This window comes from Mauremys mutica, chromosome 7 (assembly GCF_020497125.1).
Source record: "Mauremys mutica isolate MM-2020 ecotype Southern chromosome 7, ASM2049712v1, whole genome shotgun sequence".
Classification (NCBI taxonomy): domain Eukaryota; kingdom Metazoa; phylum Chordata; order Testudines; family Geoemydidae; genus Mauremys; species Mauremys mutica.
Window position 1 is genome coordinate 56844442 of NC_059078.1, and position 15373 is coordinate 56859814.

Below are 15373 nucleotides of genomic sequence, written 5' to 3' on the forward strand. Positions count from 1 at the left end.
TGGCACGTAACAGGGAGAGTCTGAGCACAGATTCTTACCTAGCATCAGCTTCACTGTAGTACTCTCTGGCGACAATATCTTCAAAGAGCTCTCCACCAGTGACCCTGGAGGAGACAGGCCAAGGAAGGTTAGGAGACTCTCACGTGCAGCGAGGAGGCACAAGGGGTACACACTTGCTCCTGGGGTACCAGGCTGCCCTCTGCCAGCCTGCCTGAATCTTTGTTCGGGACTATCCCGAGGGAGGGCGAGCCAGGGCCAGAAACCTCAGAGCACCAGGTCCCCACTCAGGTCAGAGAGGGCATCGAAAGCAGCAAGGGATCATTACCCAAACAGCAGGGCATCCTTGCACTCACATCCACAGTGCTTTGGGTTCCACTTCCCTAGCAAATAAGCACAGTGGGCACCAGCATCTTGAGCCACGTAACTGTAGCCAGTACAGATGCCATAAACACACCAGGTGCCCTGCCCTCCCCTCCCGCCTATTGTATCTATGGCATGGAAAGGAAACCTGTCCCCCTTGGAACAATCTCATCATTCCCTAAAATTAGATAGACACAGGTCAGAAACCGCCATACTACATACCTCTCACCCCTAAATTTGCTGCCAGGCAGTTTCTACATCCATCTCCTTACACAGGACCCCTCTGTCCTACTTTCTGACCTCTCTCATACAAGCACCCCATCATCTATTCCCCTCTCCACACCCCCATCTTGTACCCCTGTCCACCTCCCTCACATGCAGAGTTCACGCTGCAGAAGAAGCTGGGAAGGCTCAACACTACACACACAGTCATGCAAGCTAGCACGGTACACCAGCCAATATTTCCAACGGTTTAAGGTCCAATGAGTCTTTGGCTCTAGGACACACTGATCTTCAGCTCCTTAACCCAGCATGAAACCACCTGTGATTTTGTTGCACAGTTACTATTATCCCTGGAGAGGAGACCAAAACCCTATTTTAGGAAGAGGTTCTTTGTTAGCAGATTATAGCCTTGTTGTCAGGAGCTGGAGTACAGGTCCTGGTGGGGAAAGGAGGGGGGAAAATGGAGGTTCAAGGATCTTTTATTCTGCTCTTAAATCAGCAGCCCACAGCTTTGTCTCAGCCATGAAGCACCAGAGCCAAAGGGAGGCACTTACAGATCAAAGACGAGGTAGTGGAAACCTTCTTCTGAAATACTGTCATGGAGCCGCACTGCAAAAACACAAGCAAGAAACAAGGGACACTTAACATTTTCCATATCTGATCCACCCCACTTGGAAATCCACAATCACATTTCCCCAGTCCCCTCCGGCAACCCATTGCTCCCTTCAGCCCCTTCACTTTCATTCTGGAATCTAGAACTCTCCCTCCCACCATACCTTATCCCAAATAATTTATGAGCATCCTTCACCTGCTCCCCCTCTAGCACCGGATCCAAGATACTGGTGCTATTGAGGAGAGCATAAAGCAAAAGGTTCAGGGGACACACCATGATCCTCACGATAAGGGGCCTCTGTTTTCAAACCTTATGTTTCAGGAATCTAGTTCAGCCGTTTGCTCTTCCTGAAAAATCTGTTCAGACTGTCTGCTAAAGCTGGACTATGCATTAATCACAATACAAATCTGCTTTTAAAAGTACCTGTCCTACCAACTAGCCTCAAGAGTGCTTTGCGGAGTCAAAAAGAGTTAAAGGAATTACTGCCGGGGAGAGCAATTTCCGGGGGGAGATTTCCACCTGCAATTGGACATGAGAAGGCAAGCTGACGAGAACAGGACAGCTGGCTCCAGATGGCAAGAGCAGCAGAGAAGGCTCTCAATCCACAAGCAGTGAGATCAATGGGAGCAAGTCAAGGGTGGGACCTTATAAACAGCAAAGCTCGGCCAGGATTATGGCAAGCTCTGTTCATGACGCTGTGAGACGAAGGTGAGGCCTCAGAGATGCTGCATGTGTGGGAGGGCAGGCACCAGCAGTTGCCATGCACTGGGGGCAGGAGCAGTCACCTACAGGGTACTGCAGTAGTCCAAGCAAGGAGAGAGGTGGAGGGGTGAAAATTCCAGCAGAGCTGGAGTGGAGCCAGTGGCACACAAGGGCAGTGCTGCAGAAGTGGCAACAAACGGGTGTTCAGGCCCAGGAGAGCGGGAAGGAGAAGGAAATTCAGGATCAAGGATGATGCTAAGGATGTAGTGAAGAGATCTGGAAAGTGAGTCACAGACACACATAAAGGAGCTAGGTTGGTGGTTCACAATGCTCTTCCTGGCCAAGAGCAGCACTTCTGCCTTTGATGCATTTGGATGAAGGACGTGGAGCATCACTTGGTCAAGACAGGAAGAACATGGACAGGGACAACTCAAAGACACGCACAGTGTGGTGTCCATGACTATGGTTAAAGGGAAGGCAAAGATGGCAGGTGACAAAGGCAGACACGAGGATGTAGATTGCCACGGACTCGCAGGGGCGAAAGAAAATGCAGGCCTGTTATTTACCAGGCTGCACGTGGCAACAGACTATATTGGTAAGGGATGCAAGGAGAGTATGGGTCACGATGCAAACTGCAGACACACACACACACACTAAAATTAATCAATTTAAAGTTTTATTGGGGATAATTACAAGGGGTAAGGGAGGAGCGTATGATTAGCTAATAGAGTTAATGAAACTTAAAACACAATGACTAAAGTATCTACTAACAATATTTATAAACAAAGATGCAGCATTTAGTAATAACTGATACTTACAAATACAAACCAACGCATAACGACCGGCAAACATAGAAGCTCTGTTTGAAACACGTGAGCTGAGAGAGAGGCTTCGAGGTGATCAGGCTCGGTTACGGGTGTACACAGGATACACAGGATTCGTTTTTCTTTCTCCTCTCCCTGCCTGCACATGGCAGGCAGGCCTAAAGTACCAACTATGACATCATAGAAGTGTCATAGGGGACGGGGCCCAAAACCTGTTTGTGTCCGTTTCTGATTGGCACAAGCAAAGTTTACACCAAGTAGGGGAGCAGGTGCCTTAAAGTCTGGCTTCGCTCCCAAAAGGTGAGGAAAGGCATATTGTCTTAGAATGTGTTCAACACTGAATGACAAAAGAAGAGGCCAGGGCAAGTTGGGCAAGTTTTACAGGATGCAGACAGGAACTCATCTCAACAGAGGATAGAAGGGAAGGCCGAGAATGGAGCTTTGCAAGCACCAGGCAGCATAGGCTGTGGAAGAGCCACCTTCGAAGACGGCCGAAGAGCAGTGTGCTAAGTAAGAGTAGAGTCATGACAGGAGGGAACCAGAGAGCCTGCACAGCTAGGAAGATGGAATGGTCCCCAGCATTAAAGGCTGAACAGAGGAAAAGAAGAATGAGCCTTCCCACCAATCCAGTTTGTTAGCTACACAAAGAAGAGCCATTTCCCTGCTACGGCCCCTGGGGATCTCAGGTGGAAATCAGCCTGGTCATTAGAAGATGACTTAGGAGAGGAGAACCCCTTTCCTAAGCAGCTTGCTGTGGAGGTGCGCTCTGGGAGAGGGTGGCAGCTGGAGCCTCAGGGCCAAGGAAGGGCTGGAAAGAAGAGACTGGACACAGGCAGGCTGACCGGGGGTGACTGACAATGGCAGTAACATAACAAGCAAGGGTCGGGAGACAGAAGTGGGAAGAGTCCGGAAAGAGGAGGAAAGGAAAAGTGGGGGCAGGAGGAAGACCATGAGGAGGAGTGGGGAATAAACTGAAACTCTCCACTCCTTCAATCCCAGCCCAGTACTGCCCCCCGGCCCACGAGTGCCACTGGTGGGTATTGAGTCTACTTCTCCCCAGCAACGCAACAGCAGAAGCACTCTTTCAAGGTCCATCTTCACTGGAAAAAAAAAAGGTGTGTTCTTAACTCAGGTTAGCTAACTCCAGTTAGGACAGCAGTTGCTGCTGCTTTAGCTGGAGTTAGCTAATGCAGTGAGCTAATCCGAATGAAGATAACCAGCCAGCCAGACACAGCCTGTCTCACTCTGTCCTGGGCATTGCCCACCAAACTGACTCGTACTTTGCAGTCTTGCCATCAGGGCCAGGCTCCTGTTTTGATATTGCCATTAACCTCCACCCTGCCTGATTACTGCTTTGACGCAGAGATTAAATGATTTACTCTCAAGGCAACTCCAATTACCAGAGCCTATCAGCTTAATGACATCATCTCCCCTTCCCACCACCACTCAGCACGTAATAGGCAAATGTCTCCCCGGCCCTCCAGGTAGAGCATGGGGGGTGTTGGTTACTTAGTTGGTTAAAAGGGTCTCTGAATCCCCTCTGCTTAGTTCATCATGACTTTTCATGCATCTTGCAATCTCCAGATGACAACTCCCCCTTTCCAGCCAGCTATAGCCCTCTCCTCCACATCCATGGCCTGCTAGAGAGCAGATGTTGCATACCAGCAGATGGGGTCCTGGCTCTAATGAGCTCCAAACATGTCTAAGAGGGACCAAAGCAGAGTAGTTTCTCAGCTTCAGACTTCCCTGGGCAAGGGGCAGATGCACAGAAGTTGCAAGGAGAGTGGAGGTTTTTCTTGTTCCTAACAAGGTCCATGTGTCCTGTGAAGGCTGCTAGCCCCACCACCCTTGCCTAGTGCTCTCCTCCCCCACACACTGGGGAGGCCTGACATACCATCTTGGGATAACTGTGCAGAAACCCCAAGACCTTTCCCTAACTCCTGACATGGGGTGTGACAGCACTGCAGAGCAGATGGAGGGAGAAATGCATATATAGCTGCTGGGGGCAGGTGGAGCCAAGAAAAAATTCCAAACTATGATATCATAGTCGCTCCCTTTGCGACTACCGCAAACCTGCAGCTCCTGGCCTCCTATATTGAACGCAGCAAGAAGTGCATGCTCTGCAAACGGAGCTTTGAGTCACATTAACAAGGAACCAGGGCACCCAGGAAATACTGGAATCCTGCAGACTAGTCATGTGAATGCCTAGCACTTCCCTGAGGAGTCCACTCTCGCTCCTCACATCATGCTAACAGAGAGGGACAATTACTTTTATTGGCAGATACAGTAGCCACAAAGATAATTCAAACCACGTTCCCTTCCTAACAGGGCTGTTTTAGCCAAAGGCTCTTTTCAAAACAAGGGAGGGGAGGCAGATAGGGGAAGCATATGATTGCCTGCATCTTGCAGCTGTAGAGAAACACCATCCTGCCAAGGCTGCGTGCTCACAGGCCGTCCCATGATTGCATCTTAGGGTATGTTTACACTGGAGCTCAGGCAGACATACCTGTGTAGTTTGGATCAAGCCAGCATGCTAAAAACAAACGCAGACGTGGCAGTGTCAGCAGTGAGGCAGGGCAGCCACCCGCTCAAGTACATACCTAGGGTTTCAGATGGGATAGTACTCGAGGCGGCTGGTCCATCCTGCTGCTTGCGCCATCACGGCTACACTTCGATTTTCCACATGCTCACTCAATCAGAGCTAGCGCATGCCTGTCTACTCGAGTTGGAAATCACACCTCCAGCTCCAGGCTAGACATGCCCCCAGCGAGGAGGTCAGAGGTACAGCTGCAAAGACACCTGAGCAGCAGTGACAAGAGGAGGTGAAGCAAGTGAATAAGCCTACCACTGAACCAACGGGGGTGGGGTGGAAAAGAAATCAGGAATGAGCCACTGAGGCATTAACCTGGCTACATAACATGGTAAAGTATCTCACTCACTGGTTACTGAATACCATTAGAAGTCTTATCTACAATATCAATTGTACCAGCATTGTAACCAGGTCTCTGGACTGGACTGAGTTTGTAGAGTGCACAAGTCCAAGGGTACCCTCAGCAATCTAAAAATACCACAGGTTAGTGATGCACATACAACCCACAACCAAATGGGCAGGGTAACTTCAATGCCTGGCTACACTGCTATCTGCAGCCATATCACCTGGTGCTGTGATCAGTCAGATCCAGCAACCTAAGCAGGGCCTGGACAGGGTCACTACGTGGAGGAGAGCCCTCCAAGGGACATCTAGATGCTCAGATAATTACATCCTGCCACCTGAAACTACCTCTGCAGTTTCAACTGTATACCCTATTCTTCACTTCTGGTCCTGTCTATAGTATAACCTTGTGCTATGCTGTTAAACTGCTGCCAGGCACTGCTATAGTTAAGGCCTGGGACTAGCTTACCGTTTTTTCAACGTGCTCTAAAATCATCTACATGCTTACTATGTCTTCAGTTGCTCTGTCTCATGGCAATTTGGGTCAGTTCAGCAAACGGTTTCTGCAATACAACCTTCCCTAAAAAAAGGCCAGGACAACCTGATGTTTCTCTCGTTTTTAACACATTCCTGGAGCTCAGACTATAGCTTTGTTCCCCCCCAAACTAATATCATCTGCTCAGAATTGAGCTCAGATAGCATCTGGTTCAGGGAAGCAATATTTTTAAAAAGTTATTCAGGGAAAAGATGGATCTTGGAGAGAGAAGGCGAATGACCAGTATGCAACATTATTAGGATAATGTGATCATGCCACAGGCTCCTCACCCCTTTCCTGAACACGGGGAGCAAGTACGATAAAAAAAAAGCAAGTAGCTGCCATCTCAAATGTTTGCACGATCAGAGGGGTGGTCGAGCATACGGACACACACCTACTGTTGGGAGCCCTAATTTAAGGACTGGTGTAAGGTCGACACTGTCTAAGGCCCGGTCTACGCTGGGGGGCAGGGGCGGTGTCAATCTAAATTATGCAACTTCAGCTAAGCTGAAGTCGACATACTTAGATCAACTTACCGTGGAGTCTTCACCGTGGTGAGTTGACTGCTGCCATTCCCCCGTCGACTCCGCTTGTGCCTCTCGCAGCGGTGGAGTACAGGAGTCGACGGGAGAGTGCTCGGGGATCGATTTATTGCGATAAATCGACCCCCGCTGGATCGATCGCTGCCTGCCGATCCGGCGGGTAATGTAGACATACCCTCTGACAGGGTCAGGACACTGCTCAATCAAGACCACAATTTACATCAATCACAAAAAAACAAAACCAAATTTCTCCTTTCTACAATAATTCATCCGATCAGCACAAACCAAAGATTCTCACGCCTAATCATTTCACACCTCCCCAGCCTGTAGTTTCTGTGAAACTGGAGGCTGACAATTCTAGCTATGTAGCCCTTTTAAACACAAACCATCTCAGTGCTGGGATGCAGCGCGCAGGTACAGTAGGTGTATCTGCCATTCTGTGTCCTCACTAAGGCACCAGCTGGGTTTAGGGTGGGCTGAGCATGCACCAGATGGCTCTGCCTGGCCTACACTCAATCACTTCACTCAGCCTGCACAAGACACTGCCAGATGTGACCCTGTCCCTAAGGATTCCCTCTGGAACCTGCACTTGCCCCTGCCTTATAGTTCACCGTCATGCACATGACCCAACAGCTACAAAGCCCCACAGCAATATGCCGGTGGGCTCCTGTTAGCACAACCCACATGACTCAGCGCTGCGATGAAGGGTCCTGATGCACTTTTCAGAGCACAGCATGAGCTCTGCCAGCCTGCTGCAACCAATCCGGGCCATAGCCAACCCTAACACAGTGAAGGGCGACTGGAGCGCATGCAGATGAGAGAGAACACAATTCCGTAGGACACCACACACTACCTGAAATGAAACACATCCGTAGCAATTCCTCATGTCTGCTTATCATAGGACTTCACAGGCTATCCCCCAGGGACTGTTGCAAGCTCCAGGGGGCAGGGTTAAGGTTGTAGGACAAAGTAGGGCTACACTGTAGCTCTCTATTTCCTGGCTTTTAAGTGCATTCAATGGTTACGAGGCACCGCCAGTCATCCCTAACTGTGTTAACCAAGACTGGGTAGTGATTACAACCATTCAGGCTGCTGAACCATAGATGCCTTTGCCGCAGTACCCACAGCAGAGCCAAGATACTGTAATGGAGATTCCTGTCCCATGTCATGGTAATTGCAGCACAGCAACTCGTTCAAGCAGTCATAGCAATACGATCTCAAAAGTGCTCTGGGATCTTTTGGAATGAAAAGTGCTGTATAAATATCAGCTGCTCATTCGAACTGGCAGCAGTCTCACCTCTGGGCAGATTCCAGCCAAGCATTAGGCAGCGTTTGTCTCCCTCAAGGAGTAAGCAATGTCTTGGATTTCTCCCTCCCCCGTGACTAGCGGGGGAGATGTCCTGGAGTGGTAACTTTACTGAGCTCGGTGGCAAAAGAAAGACACTGCAGGCAAGCAGCCAGCAAACCGGGAGAAGAGGTGAAATAAAATGAGTTGTGAAAACCTGCCCCACTCCCTCACCCAAAGTAACGCTCTCACATTAGCCAGAGGATGCTGAAGCTACAAATACAAATACACATGGCTTGACAGACGGCAAACTGAGCACTATCATCTGCAACTACTCAACTAACAAGTGAGCTGACACAGATGGCTACCACCCACGCCTCATCTCCCCACCTGCTCACCATCCTAACAGCCTGAGATAAAAACTGTCCCACCACCTCAATAACTGTTGGTGTATCGACACTCCCAGCACAGCTCCCAACATGCAACACACCTGTCCATGGTGAACCTGGGGCTGCTGAGACAGCTTAGCTCCCACTCCAGCTGTTTCCCTAATTATATTAAACACGCAGAATTCAGCTGCAGCTGCTCAGGCTGCTTCCAAAAAGACTTTCCTTTTAATTAAAAATTTGCTATTAAAAAGCATTAAAGTGTGTAATACAAATAATCCTCTGGAAGTCATCTGTTCCAGCAGCTAATGACAGGCTTCGTTAGAGCGGTAACTAACAGGAGCAGGATGGTTAGCTCCTGCTGCTGCTAAGCAGTTCCCTAGGATGATGGCATCTCCCCTCCGCCCCTCCTGGCTCTGACAGAGAGGTTACAGGATGCATGCTGTATACGTGACAGCTAGTTGCACACTCCCCAAGCCCCAAACATTTCACACTGACTGAATTTTTAAAGCCCCAGAGAACAGCAATGCATTCCCATCTCAACCCACAGTTCCTCTCAGACAGGACCAAGCCCTCTGCAGATGCAGCCAAAGGATCTCCATTGAAAGAGCAAAATGAGGTGGGCTAGGCTAGTATGAAAAACTACAAGGAAGATTTCACCATTTACTTCTTGTAATTCTTATGGCCAGAGAAATGCGTAACAACTCCAGCCCTGGAAAGTGAGGGCAAGTTAAAGCTATCCCTGCCACGAAGGGACTCTGGCAAGAGAACGTTCTACAGAGAATAGAATCCTGTTTTCTAGGACACCGCACTGCACCACAATTTCCTCCCTGTTAAGTATCTGTTCTCTTGTTACTTTTAAATGTGTCTGTGAAAGGGAAACGTACTTCATTGAATAGAAGTTATATTCGTGACATTTCAGTTTTAGTTAGCTTTTATTTCCTCTTTTAGTCTTTATTTCGCAACTTCTGTCTTGACAGACTAGAGCCCAACATCTCCCACCTAAATCCTGCTCAACCACAGGGAACCAGCCAAATGAGTCTATATTAGCTGGGACAGTAGCAAACGTTCTGGTTAAACTGCACTCATTCCTTTTCATGAGAATTAGCAACAGTTCCCAATTATCCATGTACCAGCTAAGCACAGTACCTTGCAATTTTCAGAGCGCATGCGAGAGTGCGAGTGTATGTATTTAAAAAAGCTGGACACACACAAGTCCATGGGGTCGGATGCAATGCATCTGAGGGTGCTGAGGGAGTTGGCTGATGTGACTGCAGAGTCACTCGTGGTCATAGAATCATAGAATCTCAGGGTTGGAAGGGACCTCAGGAGGTCATCTAGTCCAACCCCCTGCTCAAAGCAGGACCAAACCCAACTAAATCATCCCAGCCAGGGCTTTGTCAAGCCTGACCTTAAAAACCTCTAAGGAAGGAGATTCCACTACCTCCCTAGGTAACCCATTCCAGTTCTTCACCACCCTACTAGTGAAAAAGTTTTTCCTAATGTCCAACCTAAACCTCCCCCTCTGCAACTTGAGACCATTACTCCTTGTTCTGTCATCTTCTACCACTGAGAACAGTCTAGATCCATCCTCTTTGGAACCCCCTTTCAGGTAGTTGAAAGCAGCTATCAAATCCCCCCTCATTCTTCTCTTCTGCAGACTAAACAATCCCAGTTCCCTCAGCCTCTCCTCATAAGTCATGTGCTCCAGCCCCCTAATCATTTTTGTTGCCCTCCGCTGGACTCTCTCCAATTTATCCACATCCTTCTTGTAGTGTGGGGCCCAAAACTGGACACAGTACTCCAAATGAGGCCTCACCAGTGCTGAGTAGAGGGGAATGATCACATCCCTCGATCTGCTGGAAATGCCCCTACTTATACAACCCAAAATGCCATTAGCCTTCTTGGCAACAAGGGCACACTGTTGACTCATATTCAGCTTTTCGTCCACCGTAACCCCTAGGTCCTTTTCTGCAGAACTGCTGCCCAGCCATTCGGTCCCTAGTCTGTAACAGTGCATGGGATTCTTCCGTCCTAAGTGCAGGACTCTGCACTTGTCCTTGTTGAACCTCATCATATTTCTTTTGGCCCAGTCCTCTAATTTGTCTAGGTCCCCCTGTATCCTATCCCTACCCTCCAGCGTATCAACCACTCCTCCCAGTTTAGTGTCATCTGCAAACTTGCTAAGGGTGCAGTCCACACCATCCTCCAGATCGTTAATGAAGATATTGAATAAAACCGGCCCCAGCACCGACCCTTGGGGCACTCCACTTGATACCGGCTTCCAACTAGACATGGAACCATTGATCACTACCCGTTGAGCCCGACCATCTAGCCAGTTTTCTATCCACCTTACCGTCCATTCATCCAGCCCAGACTTCTTTAACTTGCTGGCAAGAATACTGTGGGAGACTGTATCAACAGCTTTGCTAAAGTTCAGAAATAGCACATCCACTGCTTTCCCCTCATCCACAGAGCCGGTTATCTCATCATAGAAGGCAATTAGGTTAGTCAGGCATGACTTGCCCTTGGTGAATCCATGCTGACTGTTCCTGATCACTTTCCCCTCCTTTAAGTGGTTCAGGATTGATTCCTTGAGGTACCGGACGATTGGAAAAAGGCTAATGTAGAGCCCATCTTTAAAAAAGGGAAGAAGAAGAATCTGGGGAACTACAGCCTCACCTCAGTCCCCGGAAAAATCATGGAGCAGGTCCTCAAAGAATCCATTTTGAAGCTCTTGAAGGAGAGGAAGGTGATCAGGAACAGTCAACATGGATTCACAAAGAGCAAGCCACGCATGACCAACCTGACTGCCTTCTATGATGAGATAACAGGCTCTGTGGATATGGGGAAGCGGTGGATGTGATATACCCTGACTTTAGCAAAGCTTTTGATATGGTCTCCCACAGCATTCTTGCCAGCAAGTTAAAGTAGTATGGATTGGATGAATGGACTATAAGGTGGATAGAAAGCTGGCTAGATCATCAGGCTCAACGGGTAGTGATCAACGGCTCAATGTCTAATTGGCAGCCGGTATCAAGCAGAGTGCCCCAGGAGTCTGTCCTGGGGCTGGTTTTGTTCAATATCTTCATTAATGATCTGGATGATGGGATGGATTGCACCCTCTGCAAGTTCGTGGATGACACTAAGGTATGTCCATAGTTGTTACTTAACTATAATTCTCTGAAGATAGGACACAGCAGGGGGAGGGATAGCTCAGTGGTTTGACCATTGGCCTGCTAAACCCAGGGTTGTGAGTTCAATCCTTGAGGGGGACATTTGGGGATTTAGTTGGGGATTGGTCCTGCTTTGAGCAGGGGGTTGGACTAGATGATCTCCTGAGGTCCCTTCCAACCCTAATAATCTATGATTCTATGGGGGGAGAGGAAGATATGCTGCAGGGTAGGGATAGACAAATTGGAGGATTGGGCCAAATAAATGAAACAAACAAACTGCATTTGTCCTTGTTGAACCTCATCAGAGTCCTGCACTTAGGATGGAAGAATCCCATTAACTGCTACAGGTTAGGGACCGAATGGCTAAGCGGCAGTTCTGCAGAAAAGGACCTGGGGATTACAGTGGACGAGAAGCTGGATGTGAGTCAACAGCATGCCATTGTTGCCAAGAAGGCTAACGGCATATTGGGCTGCATTAGTAGGAGCATTGCCAGCAGATCAAGGGACGTGATTATTCCTCTCTATTCGGCACTGGTGAGGCCACGCATGGAATATTGCGTCCAGTTTTGGGCCCCCCACTATAGAAAGCATGTGGACAAATTGGAGAGAGTGCAGTGGAGGGCAACAAAAATGATTAGGGGGCTGGGGCACATGACTTACAAGGAGAGGCTGAGGGAACTGGTCTTATTTAATCTGCAGAAGAGAAGATTGAGGGGGGATTTGATAGCAGCCTTCAACTACCTGAAGGGGGTGGTTCCAAAGAGGATGGAGCTCGGCTGTTCTCAGTGGTGGCAGATGACAGAACAAGGAGCAATGGTCTCAAGTTGCAGTGGGGGAGGTCTAGGTTGGATATTAGGAAAAATTATTTCACTAGGAGGGTGGTGAAGCACTGGAATGGGTTACCTAAGAAGGTGGTGTAATCTCCAACCTTAGAAGTTTTTACGGCCCAGCTTGACAAAGCCCTGGCTCGGATGATTTAGTTGGTGTTAGTCCTGCTTTGAGCAGGGCGTTGGACTAGGTGACCTCCTGAGGTCTCTTCCAACCCTGATATTCTATGATTCTATGAACTAGCACAAAGCTGGAGTTGTGCAGCAGACACATCAACCAGCAGGGACTAAGAGAGTCACTGTGCAGCCCTCAAGATGAGGCGGTAATGGAGAAATATAGTTCCCAAGATGAAAGAACAAGACTGGCGGGGAAAGGGATGAAGAAAGAAAGAACAAACGAAAGAACGAAAGACTCCAAGTCCGGAACATGAAGGAATGGATTGGCCAATTCTCAGCACACCCCCCAACCCCACTGCAGTGCACACAGATAAGCATCAGCACCCTGTGCAACTGGAGAAAGGGAAACCTGCAGCTCAGCTGGCACAAACTTAAGGGAGGGAAAAGCTCTACTGCTGAGGGGGTGTTTGGCATTTTCGGGGGGAGGGGTGGGAGGAGGAGGAGGGGAAAATGAAGATGAGGAGACATCGCTGTTGTCATCCTACAAGCACTCCCAGGAACCATAGCAACCCATTCAACAGCCTGAGCCTGTTCCAAGGCAGAGCCATTCAAACTGGGAGCTGGGAAAGCAGTGAACTGCGTCTCCTGCTACAAGGACTTAACACAGGCCGTCCCTCCTCCCCCACACCAACAGGTTCACAAGGGAACAAGGAACACGTCCAGCACCCCCACCTCCCCCAGGCAGAAGCAGTCACATGGCAGAGATGCATTTAAACACAGAGGGCCAAATTCTTCCATGATGTCGCACCAAAGAAGTCAACTGAGCTCTGCTAGAGGTGAATTTGGCTGAGCTGCTGGAAAGTACCCATAGCCAGCATTTTAACTATTCTCTGCACACATATCATCTTCTGTAATCCAATTTCTGAGGCAGCCTAGACCTCTGCAGTCCACAACAACTGAACTTGCTGCTTACGGCAAACACTGTCCAGAGTTTCTTCTTGCTAGAACGGGGACAGTTGGAGTTATTTTGTTAAAAAAAGGTAGTGGGAAAACATTCCCGAGCACATAATCAATGAGGATCTGGTTAACAAGGAATGTGCTTCTCAAGATAAGAAGGCCTGAAGTTCTGAGTCAAACCATTAGCCCTTCAAGTCTGGTCTCCTGCCTCCACAGGTGGTCAGTGCCTAACCTTTCATAAGCAGGTGAAACTACCCTACAACATCCCCAGCTAACTGTGCAGTGCTGTATACACAAGAAAAATTTACTTCCTGGTCCCTTCAGCAATCCTCACATTTGATCACCATAATCTCAGCACGCAGAAACTACAAGTATTATTTACACAGACACCAACATATGATTCCCTGGGGAATGGACTTCACAAGTGGTACGCCAAGTGGTACGCCAGGGGGGAGGGATAGCTCAGTGGTTTGAGCATTGGCCTGCTAAACCCAGGGTTGTGAGTTCAATCCTTGAGGGGGCCACTTAGGGATCTGGGGCAAAAATTGGTCCTGCTAGTGAAGGCAGGGGGCTGGACTCGATGACCTTTCAAGGTCCCTTCCAGTTCTAGGAGATTGGTATATCTCCAATTATTATAAAGGAATATCAAACTGAGCAGGATCAGAGAAAAATTAAGTTTATCCACAACTGATTTCTCTAGATCTTTCCCCAAATCTTAAAAACAGAAGTGCCCAAGACAGAGAAGAACATAGGGAGACAGCAACAAGATGCAAAAGTTACACTTGGAAAAATAATCAGGAGCACAGATATTTGAAGGGAGGGAGAAACCTAGACAGCATTAGTTCTGAAAGGGACCTAGGACAGCAGTTTGGAAGAGTAAAGTAAGCCTGGGACAGCACTGAAGTGTACTGAGGTAAAGAGCCCATGTCATGCAACAGAGAGCCCATTTGGTGGGGCCACACTAGAATTATTTGTATTACCACCAGCTCCTTAGGCAATCAGTTCTGGAGGCCACAATTAGCAAAGAGAGCACAACAGAACAGAAGAAGGCAGAAAACAACAAGAGTGATCAGGGCTCACTTAGTAGCAAAGATTTTAAAAGCTACATTTGTGTAGTTTGACTAAGCACTGTCAAAGGAGAGGAGGACATGATAGAAGTCTATAAATAGTCAAGGGGTGGATACATCAGATTCTAGGAGCCCTTGATTTCTGGGGTAGCGCTTTCAAAAAATTTCCCACCGTTGTAGCTTTAAGGAGTCCTAGTGCAGGCAAGGCCACATTTAGCATCAGACAGTTGAAACCTGCCCTGAGCAACACAAAGATTCTGGTGATCACCTGTAGCCTTGTCTGCACTCAGGACCCCAACACTACATTTCATACACTAGGGCAGGGGTAGGCAACCTATGGCACGCATCCCAAAAGCGGCGCGCAAGCTGATTTGCAGTGGCACTCACACTGCCCGCGGGGGTCCTGGCAGCTCTGCATTTTAATTTAATTTTAAGTGAAGCTTCTTAAACATTTTAAAAACCTTATTTACTTTACATACAATAGTTTAGTCATATATTATAGACTTATAGAAAAAGACCTTCTAAAAACGTTAAAATGTATTACTGGCACACAAAACCTTAAATTAGAGTGAATAAATGAAGACTCGGCACAGCACTTCTGAAAGGCTGCCGACCCCTGCACTAGGGCATCCTGACCTCAGAGAGCTGCATTGCTGTTAGCAAGGGTAGAAAATGGCTGAAATCCGTTCTCCCCAGAACAGAGTATAGACAGTATCTCAATTAGCGGGCTCTGTTAGGCTATGTCTACACTACGGACCTTACTGCAGCTGCGCCACTGTAAGGCCTCCTGGGTTGCCGCTCTATGCCGAAGGGAGAGAGCTCTCCTGT

The 15373-nt window shown here is 48.4% G+C and overlaps 1 protein-coding gene across 16 annotated transcripts in view; it reads right to left on the bottom strand.

The window, feature by feature from the left end:
- CAMK2G (calcium/calmodulin dependent protein kinase II gamma) overlaps positions 1-15373 on the bottom strand; it is a 165861-nt gene that overhangs the window by 74909 nt on the left and 75579 nt on the right. For all 16 annotated transcript variants that reach the window (XM_045024386.1, XM_045024385.1, XM_045024384.1 and 13 more), the window contains exons 4-5: positions 1137-1191; positions 39-104 (exon numbers count right to left, since the gene is read on the bottom strand). In XM_045024386.1, the coding sequence (XP_044880321.1) occupies positions 39-104; positions 1137-1191 (121 nt within the window). The remainder of the gene's footprint in view (positions 1-38; positions 105-1136; positions 1192-15373) is intronic.